The sequence below is a fragment of the Anolis sagrei genome, chromosome 10, assembly GCF_037176765.1.
Source record: "Anolis sagrei isolate rAnoSag1 chromosome 10, rAnoSag1.mat, whole genome shotgun sequence".
Lineage (NCBI taxonomy): Eukaryota > Metazoa > Chordata > Lepidosauria > Squamata > Dactyloidae > Anolis > Anolis sagrei.
This window is the reverse complement of record NC_090030.1, coordinates 13,273,967-13,289,324: the sequence shown is the minus strand read 5'-3', so window position 1 is coordinate 13,289,324 and position 15,358 is coordinate 13,273,967. Positions and strand designations below refer to the sequence as shown.

Here is a 15,358-nt window from a genome sequence, read left to right as displayed (position 1 = left end):
TTAAAAAAGTATAATGTGAGCACATAATAGTTCAAGGTGTGGACAATGTTCTGTGTCTTACTTTGAGTGAAGATTGAAATTTGAGGATTTGCTTTGAGGTCAGAATACTTGTTTGGAAAACAATGCCCATATTTTGCCCCAAACACTCCACGGGTATACCACATTTTGCTTTATCTAACATTGTTCTGATTAATTGATTGGTTAATTAATAATGGATACACCTGATGGCGTTAAACCTCTCCATATTTAGGTAGGCATTAAGCTTGTGCAATCCAGGTAAACCTTGACCTGCTTTGTGTCCTTGCTTTTGGTGGAGACCCCGATCCATTTTTGGGAGCCTCCCAAAATCAAAAGGCAGATATCTGTTTTTGCTCTGGGGTGCTGAAAGATCTGTTTTCTATCAGCTCATTATTGGGAGGTGAGAGTCTTCCCAGGCTCTTCGTCCTGGCATGTAAGTTCTACTCTAGAGGAGAGGCACTCAGCTGCATGCTTTAGGGAGGCTTCTTACCTGTTTCTTACTCTAGGGGAGGCACCCAGCTGTAGGCAGACGCACACATTTTCTGGACCTCCACACCACACATACTTTTCAAGGCAAGGAGGCAAGTTCTCCTACTCCAGAGGAGTTACTTGGCTGTAGGCAGGCACACACACTCCCTGGACCTGCATACCACACACACTTTTCAAAGCAAGGAGGCAAGTTCTCTTACTCCAGAGGAGGTACTTGGCTGTATGCAGGTGCACACACTTTCTGGACCTGCACGCCACACACACTTTTTAAAGCAAGGAGGCAAGTTCTCTTACTCCAGAGGAGGTACTTGGCTGTAGGCAAGCACACACTTTCTGGACCTGCACACCACACACACGTTTCAAAGCAAGGCGGCAAGTTGTCTTACTCCAGAGAGGGTACTTGGCTGTAGGCAGACACACACACTTTCAGGACCTGCACACTACACACACTTTTCTAAGCAAGGAGGCAAGTTCTCTTACTCCAGAGGAGGTACTTGGCTGTAGGCAGGCACGCACACTTTCTGGACCTGCACACCACACACACTTTTCAACGCAAGGAGGCAAGTTGTCTTACTCCAGAGGAGGTACTTGGCTGTAGGCAGACACACACACTTTTGGGACCTGCACACCACACACACTTTTCTAAGCAAGGAGGCAAGTTCTCTTACTCCAGAGGAGGTACTTGGCTGTAGGCAGGCGCACACACTCTCTGGACCTGCACACCACACACACTTTTCAAAGCAAGAAGGCGAGTTCTCTTACTCCAGAGGAGGTACATGGCTGTAGGCAGGCACACACACTTTCTGGACCTGCACACCACACACACTTTTCAAAGCAAGAAGGCAAATTCTCTTACTCCAGAGGAGGTACTTGGCTGTAGGCAGGCACGCACACTTTCTGGACCTGCACACCACACACACTTTTCTAAGCAAGGAGGCAAGTTCTCTTACTCCAGAGGAGGTACTTGGCTGTAGGCAGACACGCACACTTTCGGGACCTGCACACCACACACACTTTTCTAAGCAAGGAGGCAAGTTCTCTTACTCCAGAGGAGGTACTTGGCTGTAGGCAGGCGCACACACTTTCTGGACCTGCACACCACACACACTTTTCTAAGCAAGGAGGCAAGTTCTCTTACTCCAGAGGAGGTACTTGGCTGTAGGCAGGCGCACACACTTTCTGGACCTGCACACCACACACACTTTTCAAAGCAAGAAGTTCTCTTACTCCAGAGGAGGTACTTGGCTGTAGGCAGACACTCACACTTTCTGGACCTGCATACCACACACACTTTTCAAAGCAAGAAGGCAAGTTCTCTTACTCCAGAGGAGGTACTTGGCTGTAGGCAGGCACACACTTTCTGGACCTGCACACCACACACACGTTTCAAAGCAAGGCGGCAAGTTCTCTTACTCCAGAGGAGGTGCTCAGCTGCAGGCTGGCGTGCATGCTTTCTGGGCCTGGACGCCACATACGCACTCTTTCCAAGGCCAGGAGGCTGCTCATGAAAAGCAGGCGAGGAGCCGGGATTGGCTCCTGCTTGCTTTTGTGTTGAGCTGATTTTCGTACTGGGACGGGGCTTCGTGTTACGTGCTCCCAAAGAAAAAAATGATGTAATGAAGGAAAACGGATCCACGTGCAACTCTAGTAGGTGTTCATATGACTGCCTATTGCAGGATACTATAGCAATCCATCCACATTTGTAAATTTTTAATTTAATGCTTTTATATTCATGCTTTGGATTCATGTTTTCTGATTTCTTGCATTTTATTTGGGAAGTTTTGACTTTGTTTTTTATGGACTTTACTGGATTTTTCCCCTGGACTACTTTGCTCCTGCTTATCTTCCTACCTAATTGGATTTACCTATTTCTTTCAAGTGTGTATTTACTTTATTTTTTAAAAAATTATCTTCAATAAAAGGATTGTTTTCCATCCAACAGTGTTGTGTTTAAAGTCAGGGGGCTTTTCATGTCCTGGAGTGTAACAAACAGATTTGATTTTTCACTTTCACAAGGAACTGGTACCCCAAACCTCAGAGAACGTGGAGAACTGACTCAATGATCCAAAGCCTTACCAGTTGGAACTTGGCACAGCGTGGGTCTACTGGGATAGATGTGGAGTGTTTGGATTCACCTCTATGCCACCTTTAGACAGCTGAGTAGGAGTTTGTGGTATCCTAACCACTAAAGGGAGAGGAAGGTTTTCGATCCATGTTTCCACCATAGTTTTCTTTCAAACATTAGGACTAAGGATGGTTGGGATATTTATTGTCCTGATTGGGTTGTTGTAGGTTTTCCGGGCTATATGTCCATGTTCTAGAGGCATTCTCTCCTGACGTTTTGCCTGCATCTATGGCAAGCATCCTCAGAGGTAGTGAGGTCTGTTGGAAGTAGGAAAATGGGTTTATATATCTGTGGAAAGACCAGGGTGGGATAAAGGACTTTTGTCTGCTGGAGCTAGGTGTGAATGTTTCAACTGATATTGTCCTGATTTTCCGATCATCCTTTTAGGCAGATTTACAATCCATTTTTTAAAAGCTTCTTAGGATATGAGATAGAGGGGAATACCATTCTGGAATTTCCTCCTTCATAAATGAGTCACACAGGGATGAAATGCCTCCTCCTCCCAATGTGGAACCAGGTTGTAAACGGATGTATATACTCTATATCTCTACATGATGACATCACTACATAAAGTCACGTGGGCCAAGGCAACCAATCTGTTTGGGCTGCACAATGGCACCACTGAAGCCAATCTCTGTAAGTAAAGTGCCCCAAACGATAAGCAGCTTCAGCCTTGTGCTCATTTCATCGCATTTCAGTTGCAACACCACACCGAACCAACCTCCCTCTCCGTTCGCTACTAGAAAATGTAATCCTTGATAGTGGGGAATGCAATGAAATGGTCTTAAAGGGAAGCCTGAATCCCTGCTTGCCTTTTCAGATCTCAGTGGCCGTTACATTTGTATCTGATTACAGAAAATTTAGTTTTCAGAGAACAACCCATAATGCTGCAGAGGATTTCCCTTGCATGTGTTATGAGCCACAAAGATCATTCTCCAAAGCAGAAACAGAATGGCTTTAACTAAAGATTATTTCTTTCTCTCTCTTGAAAAAGGAACATTGTGAACTTAGATTCAAACTAAATGTCATTGTGGCAACTCCATCTTTTCCCACTGGGCCACTGTTACATTTCAAAGAAGCAGATGGATGGGTGTGTTCAATGACCTAGTTGTGTGTGTGTGTGTGTGATAGAAGTCTGACGGTAAGAAAATGCATTGCAATCGCTTTGCGATGGAAAGGAAAAGGGTGCAGGCGTCTTCTTTTCCTGCCCTCTTCATCCTCACTCACTCACTTTCTCGAAACTCAGCACAATCCATAGCCAGCCAGAAAAATCCCTCTGCTTTGTATTTATTATAATTATATATTTATATTGCATGAAATATTACTAATAATAATAATAATAATAATAATGTAATATTACTACTTCTGGTCGCTTCTGGAGGCACTCCAAGTGGCCAGATACTGGTCAAAGGACATTTAATCAACTACCAAGCTTGCAAACTTTGTGTTTTGTCTGTCTGTCTGTCTGTCTGTTTATTTGTTTGTTTTGTTTAAAATGTAATACAAATGTCTGGTTGCTCCTGACACGATAAATAAAAAAATAAAAAATTACTACTAATATTAATAGTAGCTCCCAGTGGTGCAGTGGGTTAAACAGCTGAGCTGCTACGCTTGTTGACCAAAAGGTCGCAGGTTCGAATCCGGGGAGCAGGGTGAGCTCCCGCTGTTAGCCCCAGCTTCTGCCAGCCTAGCAGTTCTAAAACATGCAAATGTGAGTAGATCAATATGTATTGCTCCAGCGGGAATGTAACGGCACTCCATGCAGTCATGCTGGCCACATGACCTTGGAGGTGTCTATGGACAACGCCGGCTCTTCGGCTTAGAAAGGGAGATGAGCACCACACCCCAGAGTTGGACACGACTGGACTTCATGTCAGGGAAAAACCTTTACGTACCTATTAGTAATAATATTACAATATAATGGTGTAGTACAATATAGTAATATTTAATACTGATGTTGTATGCTAAGAATATAATATACTGTGTGTGTATCTTGTAAGCCGCTCTGAGTCCGCTTTGGGGTGAGAAGGGAGGCATATAAATGGTGCAAATAAATAAATTAATCTACTCATTTGCCTGATACCAGATGTTACAACTATACCACTAAGAGCTGTACATTTGCTCTTCTGAAACCTGTTTGAGGTACTAAAAGGGCAATCATTCCAAGGGCACGAAGGTTTAGCCTGAACCCAGCCTTTGTATTGTTGAAGGCTGGAATCACCGGGTTGTTGTAGGTTTTTTGGGGCTATGTGGCCATGTTCTAGAGGCATTTATCCTGACGTTTTGCCTGCATCTATGGCAAGCATCCTCAGAGGTTTTGCCTGCATCTACGGCAAGCATCCTCCAGCCTTTGTTTCACATCCCAAAAGTAGAACAATCCAATAAAACTTGAATATATATACAAACCAGTGGTATAATGAATAACAATAATAATATCCCAGTTGCATTGAGCCTTTCAATCACATTAATGGTATAACATTAAAATGTCACCCTCCCCAAATGGAATGGCATTGATCTCCAGGAAAGAGACCAAGAGTACATGACCTTCCAGGTGTTTCAGCACTGTATTTCCCATCATCCTGGTCATTGGCCTCTGAGCAGATGAGAGTTGGGCTCTAAAAACAGCAGAGCTCCACTGTTTCCCGAGCTCTACTCTAGAGCTTAGATCAGGCATGGGCAAACTTTGGCCCTCCATGTGTTTTGGACTTCAACTTCCACAATTCCTGGCTTCAGGCCCTTTCCTTTTCCCCCTCAGCCGCTTAAGCTTAAGCGGCTGAGGGGGAAAAGGAAAGGGCCTGAAGCCAGGAATTGTGGGAGTTGAAGTCCAAAACACATGGAGGGCCAAAGTTTGCCCGTGCCTGGCTTAGATGCTGCCTTCCTTGGACACCAGGATCTAAAAGTCTCCCTACATTTAGTCATTGTGAGACCTAGCAGCTAAGCTTATTTGAGTGAGTCCTTTGACTTCTTTGAATTGATGGCTTCATAAAGAAATTAGACATTATGCACACATGTGATTGCCTATGCTGAACATGTGTGTAGCTCATCTTCTTGCTTACAATAACATTTATACAAAGTATGGTTGGTAGGGGAGAAAGAAGATGGAAGAGAAGGAGCAGAGAGTGCATTTCAACAATTTCAGAAAGGCTCCACCATGTCCTTTAAATATAACAGATTAAGACATGCTATGTAACCAGTTTGGGGATTGTGATCCAGACCACAACTCTCTCTAGATATCAGATTTTGTGCCGGTCAAAACCTAGTATCATCGAACATAAAGAGGTTCCCTTCCTGGTGAGCCACTCTCACTATTTCAATTTCATAGAGCCCACAGAGGCACAATGGGTTAAACCCTTGTGTCAGCAGGACTGAAGATTGACAGGTCCGAGGTTCGAATCTGGGGAGAGCATGGGTAAACTCCCTCTGTCAGCTCCAGCTCCCCATGCATGGACATGAGAGAAGCCTCCCAAAAGAATGGTAAAACATCAAAACATCTGGGCATCCCCTGGGCAATGTCCTTGCAGATGGCCAATTCTCCCACACCAGTCGCTCCTCACATGAAAAAAAAATCATGCAGAGAAGAGTCTATAGGTTTTATAATAATGTATAGTATTATGCTTAAAAATTAATTACAGTCTTTCTCCATAATGTTACAGGATATCCTATTTTTTGCACATGACTGTATGCATGTGCACACCATTCTAATGAGTGCAGAGTGAAGAGAGAGGGGGCTACAGTTGAAGACAGTTCCATCTTATTTCCTGTGCTTTACTAATAATATAATATATTGTATATACATATAATATTATAATGTAATACAGTATAATGCTACTAATAATAATACAATATTATAAGTATATATTTTATATTACTACTACTAATAATAATAATATAATATATTGTATATACATGTAATATTTATAATATTATAATGTAATCAATATAATACTAATACTACTAATAATATGATATTATAATTATATATTTATGTTACATGTTATATTACTAATAATATTGCAATATAATGGTGTAGTACAATATAGTAATATATAACACTGATATTGTACTATGCTAATAATGTAATATATTGTATGTATATATATCTTGTTAGCCACTCAGAGTCCTCTTTGGGGTTAGAAGAGTGGTATATACATGTTGTATATAAATAAATAAATAAATAAATAAATAAATAAATAAATAAATGTTTCATAAGCAAACTCCGAGTTCTGTTATTTAGAAACATAAGCAAATATGGGTTCCTTTTCTATCGTGGACTATTAATCAGCCTTTCTTTCCAAGCAATGTCTCCACGGATATATTATGTAGTTTTCTACCAGCAACTTATGTCAGGGTGGGGATACACTATTAGCTGTATGGTCATCAGAAGTGACTTCTGTGCCTTCTGCCCATATTTGCACCAGCGTGAAAGACAAAGTGTGCATTCCAAAAGGGAAAGGTGGACATCTCCATGAGTCTATGGCCCTCCATAATCTGTGGAAGGAGGAAGGGAAGGAGGGAGGTGCAGGAAGAGCCCATACTAATCATGCCTGACAAGTTGTCTTGAAGTTTCCCCAGCAAGGTTGTTCTCTGCCGATTCCCTTCCATGCACACTCCATATATGGCAGGGCCTGCACTGTCCGAGGTGCTGAAAGGGGGGCAGGATTGCCACAGAGAGTGCATGGCAGATCAAACACAGGAGCCACAAGACAAGCTGGGAAAAGCCCAGTGGAGCGATCCGGATGTGGTCCAAGAATCAAGGGAGAGGGCAGACTTCATTGTCGTGACCACCCCACCTCCCTTCCCCTCCCTCCTGTCAAACTACACACAGAGAGACACATTAAGAGTGTTGCAACTGAGTCCAGCTTGTGGCACCTGTTCCAAACATGTCAGAGACCGAATGGGACAATTAAAATGCACACAGAGACACATGCAGAGAGACACGCCGAGCCAGGCATAACATCATCCCACTGTGCCATGACTCAGTGGGGTCTTCTTAAAGGCGCCTGCAGACACTCCTCTAGTCCTGCCAGAATTTGCACTGAGATGCATCCTGAGATTTCCAAAGGGACTTCCCAGTTCCAGACTGACAAAAAGGCCAGCTTCTCCATTCAACCGTGCCCTTCACTCATGAGCAACTTGCTTGGAAAAGAGAGGACAGACAGATCCCGTACTACACCCCCCTTTCAAAAAAAAATCCACTGCACATCCAAAAGGTGCGGGATCCAGGTCACAAGAATGCATCATGCACAGCTTATTGAGAAGCCAGGAAGGAAGGAGAGAGAGAGAGAGAAAGAGAGAGAGAGAAACAGAAAAGAGAAGAAAGCTCCACTGTTAATACAGAGAGACTCTTACCTTTCATCCAATCCACTACTTGTTTGGGCGTCCACTTGCTAATAGGTTCCATAACAAGGGCCATCATCAGACGACTCTGTCATTTACACCAGGAGGAGGAGGAGGAGGAAGCAATGATGGGAGGATGGAGAAAAAGAGGAGTGGGGAGCAAGGAGGAGAAAAGATGGGTAGGTGGGTGGGTGCAAGGGAAATGCACAAAGCTCTCAGAGCATGGCTGGAGGAGGCAAAGCGAGAGGCTTTGGCGATGCCGTCCAAAAGATGTGCGGATGCTTTGTCCCTCCAGGTTCTCCTGCACTGATTCAGTAATGTATAAAATTACGCGGCTTGATCAGCTCTAGCACCTCCCCTGCTGCACACAGCCAGCAACTCTCCAGAGCTCACTGAATCAGGAAATGGTGCAGTATGTCTCTACTTACTTACCAAAAAGAGAGGGAGAGGGAGAGGGAGAGAGAGAGAGAGAGAGAGACAGTCTCTCTCTATCTCTCACTCTCACTCTCTCCCCACCCAATGATCTACTTAGTTCGGCTGGCACAAATGTGACATTACAATGCACACTTCAGCTCTCCAGCCCCTTTCTCCCCTCCACGCCTTTCCTTCTTGCTGTTGCAGGGTTGGCGGCTAGAGTGCCAGGGAGGGAATGGAAGGGACAAAGACTAAATCTAAAAAAGAAATTGCCTCCGATAAGATTACGAGCTGGAATCGGAGAGCAGATTGTTTCTCGCAGTGCTGTGGCAAAACATGCTGACTGTCCCCGGCTAATTTGGATGAAAGCGTGCTAAGGCTTGGCAGCTGGAAGGGGAAAAAAATGCTGAGCATCTCCATATGCACAAGAATGCAGGGCATCTCCGGAATGTATAATCATCCAGTTCAGAATGCCAGAGGTAGGAAGGCCCCTGTGGTGCCCAAGCGGAGCGTGAACCTCCCAAATTAGCACCTTCCCCATGTACCCCTGCCCATTTGCTTGCCCTGGTTGTGAAAAAGAAAAGGCATTGCCTTACAAATGGAAGTGGAAAGGAATCCCTTATACCAATGGGACAGGGAATCCACTCTAGGTTTTACTCTGAACTTTAATGGGGCTGAACCATTGGTAACTATACGGTTCCGGCCCGGTTTATCTATCCGAATGTATTCTCCCCTATGAGCCATCAAGACAATTAAGATCTTCTGGTGAGTCCCTGCTCTCAGTCCTGCCACTTTCACGATCGTGTCTGGTGGGAACGAGAGACAGGGCCTTTTCTGTGGTGGCCCCTCGGTTATAGAACTCTTTCCTGATTGAGATCAGATCTGCCCCCTCCCTCCTGTCCTTCAGGAGGTTGGTTAAATCCTGGCTATGGAAGGAAGCATTCCTAGAGTAATGTTGAAACCGGCTACCGAACAAAGTTATCGACCACACATACGGACTGAGTTGGATATTATTTCATCTTGGCGATTTGGCTTATTTGTAATTTTAATCAATATGTATTTTAACTCATTATTATGTGATGTTTTTAGATTGTACTATTAGCATTGAATCCTTGCTGTAAGCCAGTCTAAGTCCCTCTACAGAGGTTGAGAAGATCGGGATATAAAAGTTTAAAATAAATATAAATAATAATAGCTGGATGAAATGCTGTATGGGCCTTCTCAGTGGTGGCCCCTCGGCTGTGGAACTCCCTTCCCAAGGATATTAGATCGGCTCCCTCCCTCCTGACCTTTTGGAAAAGATTGAAGACCTGGCTTTTTGAGCAAGTGTTTGGAACTTCAGTGTGACCAGATAAACTCAAAGAGGTATATGAACATGGAACGGCGAAGACAATGTAAACGTATGAGGAAATTGAACCAGAAGACATTGGTTTTATATGAATTATATAGTTTTTATTGTTTCTATGGTTTTTATATGTATTATGATGTAATTTAACTGCTTTTAAAATATGTAAGTATCTATATACGGCATCTAATTATGCCGGTTCTGTATGCCGCCCTGAGTTGCCTTCGGGCTGAAATGGGCTGGATAGAAATGACGTAAATAAACACATAAATAAATAAATAATAGGAACAGAGCACTGAGACTTTTCAATAAATGTCAGGGATGGTGACATTTTTGCCACTCTCCTCCTGATTTTCCATTTCTATTGCTGTAATCCTTGTATTATAATCATAGTATGTAGTTGAATGTTGGAGCCCTTGGTGGTGCAGTGGATTAAACTGCTGAGCTGCTGAACTTGTTGATTGAAAGGTCACAGGTTCGAATCTGGGGAGTGGGATGAGCTCCCGCTGTTAGGCCCAGCTTCTGCCCACCTAGCAGTGTGAAAACATGCAGTTTCCAGTAAATTCATGGCAAAAATTCAATGTCTTACAACATATATATATATATATATATATATGGAGCTGCTGGTGACACAGAGGGTTAAACCACTGAGCTGCTGAAATTGCTGACCGAAAGGTTGGCAGTTCAAATCTGGGGAGCGGGGTGAGCTCCTGTTGTTAGCCCCAGCTTCTGCTACCTAGCAGTTCAAAAACATGCAAATGTGAGTAGATCAATAGGTACTGCTCCGGCGGGAAGGTAAAGGTGCTCCATGCAGTCATGCTGGCCACATGTTGTCTACGGACAACGCCGGCTCTTCGGCTTAGAAAGGGAGAACACCCCAGAGTTGGACACGACTGGATTTCATGTCAGGGGAAAACCTTTGCCTACCTATTACTAATAATATTACAATATAATGGTATAATACAATATAGTAATATTTAATATTGATATTGTACTATGCTAAGAATATAATATATATTGTGTGTGCGTAGTGTGTGTGTGGTGTGTGTGTATGCCGGCTGGACTTAATGTCAGGGGAAAACCTTTACCTTTAACTAGTTGCCTGTTGTTCATATTCCAAAACAAAGTATTTGAGAGGATGTGGCCTTGATTGAATAGTTAAGATGCATTGGCTTTGCAAAAGACCCGCCTTTTTTGGAGATGAAACTAGCTAGAACTGGTTTCTTGATCTAGCAGAACACATCTGTCTGCATTTTTTGATTATTCTTGGTGAAGCAGCTGTAGAAACTGGCATAATGAGTAAGACACATAATGAGTAACCACACACTTCAGAATTGACCGTTGCATCAATACTGTGCTGAAAACAAAGGTAACACTAGACAAATCTCTGGGTAATGGGTTCTTTGTTCATTTAGATGAGCCTCGCAGGGCTATCTAGCATTTCACACAGCAGATGCTTTCTCTGTTGTGGTGTTAAGGCAGCATGTCTTATGACGATCTGGCTTTCGCATGCCAAAATGTGTGATCGCAATATATTCTTTTTCACAGAAAAGAGAGAGCCAATTGATCTGAGCATCTTTATTGCCTTTGCAAGCTATCTGCTTACATGCATTTTTTAAAAAATTGCTTTCCCAAGCTCTTTTTCTGGGAACATCCAATCAATGATTTCCATCCTATGGAAATTAGTTTTCATGGGCTTCAAATGGAAAGGGATGTTTTGACTCAGCAGGAAATGTTTGGAGTGGAATCCCGTTGGTGACATATGTGTATTTAACTAAATAATAGGGCTTGTTGTCAGGAGCATAGAGGTGCCACCAAAGCTGAAAGGTTGCATAGAGGTTGGCACCTACCAAAGGGAGATTTTGGATGAACTGCCTGACTAAATCCTCCCTTGCTCCCCAAAAGATGCACACCAAAGCAAGCTTGAGTTTTATGGCCACTTGTCACCAATAGCATTCAAGTCCTGCTACGCTAAAGTTTAGACATAGAATCACAGAATCCTAGAGTTGGAAGAGACCACATAGGCCATCCAGTCCAACCCCATTCTGCCAAGAAGCAGGAAAATTGCATTCAAAGCACCCCCAAGAGATGGCCATCCAGCCTCTGTTTAAAAGCTTCCAAAGAAGGAGCCTCTACCACACTCCAGGGCAGAGAGTTCCACTGCTGAACGGCTCTCACAGGAAGTTCTTCCTAATGTTCAGGTGGAATCTCCTTTCTTGTACTTTGAAGCCATTGTTCCACGTCCTAGTCTCCAGGGCAGCAGAAAACAAGTTTGCTCCCTCCTCTCTATGACTCCCTCTCACATATTTATACATGGCTATAATGTCTCCTCTCAACCTTCTCTTCTTCAGGCTAAACATGCCCAGTTCTTTAAGCTGCTTCTCATAGGGCTTATTCTCCAGACCTTGATCATTTTAGTCACCCACCTCTGGACACATTCCAGCTTGTCAATATCTCTCTTCCATTGTGGTGCCCAGAATTGGACACAATATTCCAGGTGTGGTCTAACATTCTGAACAACATTGGAATACATTTCAATAATACTAAGATCATTTCTGCATTTGCTGTGTTTGCATTCCCGTGGTAACTTTGCATGACTGTTTTCATTGGGTGCCTATTTCTAAACGCTTAAGTGGAGTTTTCAATGACTGAAATTAAAGATATATAATCCCAAAAGGTTTGGCAACAGATGATAACCAAACAGTAATCCAAATGTCTCATAAAGTTCCAAAGGTGACAAAGTCCAGGATCAGCCAGAAATCACAGTCCACAAGCAAGTAGGTATAACTTGTAAAAAAATGAACAGGAATACATGAACAGGAACATAGAAAACTTTCAGGATATTTAAATCCAAAACCAAGGCTTGACTTGAACCAAGAACCAGGGAACTCAGGCTTATCTTCTCACTCTAACTGACTTTAAGATAAACAAAATTATTCTGTTTTCCATGAATTTTCACCACAATTTTCCCACATAATCTCTCTAAACGATTGAATCTATTTTCTGCTCTGATCTGTAAACTAAGACTTTTGTTGATTTCTGTAGCTACAGGTGGTTTTTCCTGGGAACCCCGCATATCACTCAGCTCTTCACTCAATTCCTTATCTACTGTTGCAACTTCTGGCTCCTTTGAATGTCCTTGTGGCACTGCACTTTTCAAGCCAGTTTTCTCACAGAGAGAACCATCATTTCCAAGACTTGAAATTCCCAGAGTTGAGGGCCCATCACTTTGTGCCATAGGAAAGCTCAAAAACCTCTCTAAATACTCAGTTAAACCACCAGTCTCTGGCTGATCTACAACAGATGGCCTATCTATCAGGAGGGCTTTGATTTTGTGTTTCTGCATGGCAGGGGGTTGGATAGACGGCCATTGGCGTCTCTTTCATTTCTAGGACTTAGAAAAGGTGAAATGAAAACATTGCCTTCCAGATCCTCATCCTTTTCTCATCCTTCCCTTTGACTAGTACATCTAGTATTCCCCACCATTCCATGGATAGTCCTGTGTCACATGCAGAGCTCTACAAGACTCTTCCCATGGGATGCTGCTGTATTCATTCAATGGCCTGGGGACGGGGTGGAGCTGAGCTGTGGCCAAATAGAGAGAAATAGAATGGCACTCTTGCATTCTAATATGGCATTCTACAAACCGCCAACTTCTCTGCCATAAGCAGGACTCACTTTCCACACCCCGTGAGCATTGTTGCTTCTTGTTTCAGCCAGTTCTCATCAGTTTGTGATCCATTTTGATTGCCATCTTTGCTCCCTCGCTGAAGGCAGAGCAGTTCCCTTTTACCATCTCCAGCAAGTAAGAGGGACTTTTCAACTACAGAGGCAAACTGGTATTCACAAAGCATCTCACTGAATACTTCTGAATTGTCAAATGATGTGACTCATTCCTCAGCTTCAAAGCTTTTCCTTGATGTTGTGTGGAAACCCAAAGGGACTTGCTTGAGGCGGCACCTATACCTTGGCAGTAATAGGTTCCTATGACAATATTGTATAGCATCTGGCGGAGTCACATAATCTCTGTGGTTTTGAATGCAAAATGATTTGATCTATGCATCTCTTCACCTATATAGAATAATATTGCAGTTACAACCTCTGTCCAGATCTGGAAGGTGGTGCACTTGATACAGCCATATCAATTAAGTAACTGGAGATAAAGCTACAGCATCCATAATGCTTGAGATTCAAGTGCACTACACTGCTCCTTTGGGAGTAGTATAGCTAGTGGGAGAAGGAAAGTTAAGTGATGCTCAAGGACACATCATTGCAAAATAGTAACACCCACTGGATGCCCTTATGAAGACCTATGATTGTCCTGGAGCCAATGCACTGATGTCTTATAGCAGAATCCTGTATTTCTAGGATTGGCCCTACACTTTGTATCCAAAAGGTCCCAGATTCAATCCTTAGCATATTCAAAGTGCTGGTCTTGACCTAAAAAATCTCTATATGGTTCTGACCCAGTGTACCTGTCCAAACATATCTCCTTCTATGCTCCAACTTGGAGTTTAAGATCTTCTGAGGAGGCCCTGCTCTCAGCCCCGCCTCTGACGCAAACGCGCTTGACAGGTACAAGGGACAGGGCCTTCTCGGTGGTGGCCCCATGCTTGTGGAATTCACTCCCCGGTGAAATTAGATTATCGATGTTCCTCCTTTCCTTTAGAAATAAGGATGTAGATGTGGGACCAGGCCTTTGGGTAATCTTGCGGACAATGACAGTAGCAATGATGACAATCGCTATGGAAATGGACTATAGGCATGCTTGATGGAGTCTCTAACTACAGAATTTGGCTCGGATAAGGCCACCAGACTGCTATTGAAACAGAAACAGATTTTAATGTAATTATTGGATTTTATTATGTATTTTATTATGTGTACATTGGATGCATCGAGTTGTTTCTGGCTAGAAGCCGCCCTAAGTCCCCTACCCCACCCGGGGGTGGGGGTGTTGAGATGGGTGGGGTACAAACACCTGAAATAAATAAATAAATAAATTAGCATATCCAGGTAACTGCAATTGAAAAACCAAATTGTCCATGTCCAAATCCCAAGTGCAGAGCCAGGATGAATCCCAATCTGATTCCAGGAAGGTGGATCAGTGAAAATAATTTGACTTTGGTTGCACATGATTTGATTCAGAAGAACTCACATTTCAGGAGTGCAAATAACAGGTGTGGGTGTTTGTGTGTGTGGAATTGTGTGTTTCTGGACACATATGGCTTCCAGAAGGACAGGATCCATATGCAAAGGGACCTTTGACATTAATGGAGAGAAAGATGTTTGCAGCACAAGCTTTTGCAGATTTGCATCTGCTTTATCAGCTGTATCTATGACAGATTATGCTACCATCTTCCTTCTGTCAGTTACCCACAAGGTGCTATGAAATCCCCTTGCTTCCAAAAGTGCAGTCAGAGAATAGGAAGACAATGAGGATGCACAAAGCACCATGGAGAGCTCCCAGTGGACCTTAAAACCTGTCACTGCAATCTTAGCAAGTGGGCCAAGAGCCAGCTGAGGAGGAGGAATTAAGATAGCTGAAGCTGTGTTGTTTCCAAACTTCAGTCCTTTCGGGGTTTAATTTGTTCACAACTCCTTGCCTTCCTTCAACACTGGGACCCAAGTGT

The 15,358-nt window shown here is 43.3% G+C and overlaps 1 protein-coding gene across 2 annotated transcripts in view; it reads right to left on the bottom strand.

Annotated features, from left to right (window-relative positions):
* The window catches only part of LOC132762992 (connector enhancer of kinase suppressor of ras 2-like), a 433,687-nt gene extending 425,047 nt beyond the window's left edge, over positions 1-8,640 (bottom strand). The window contains exon 1 of one of the 2 annotated variants that reach the window (XM_060756293.2): positions 7,982-8,640. In XM_060756293.2, the coding sequence (XP_060612276.2) occupies positions 7,982-8,048 (67 nt within the window). In that variant the 5' untranslated portion in view covers positions 8,049-8,640. The remainder of the gene's footprint in view (positions 1-7,981) is intronic. The other variant, XM_060756292.2, reaches the window with a different exon arrangement.
* Positions 8,641-15,358: the final 6,718 nt, after the last annotated feature.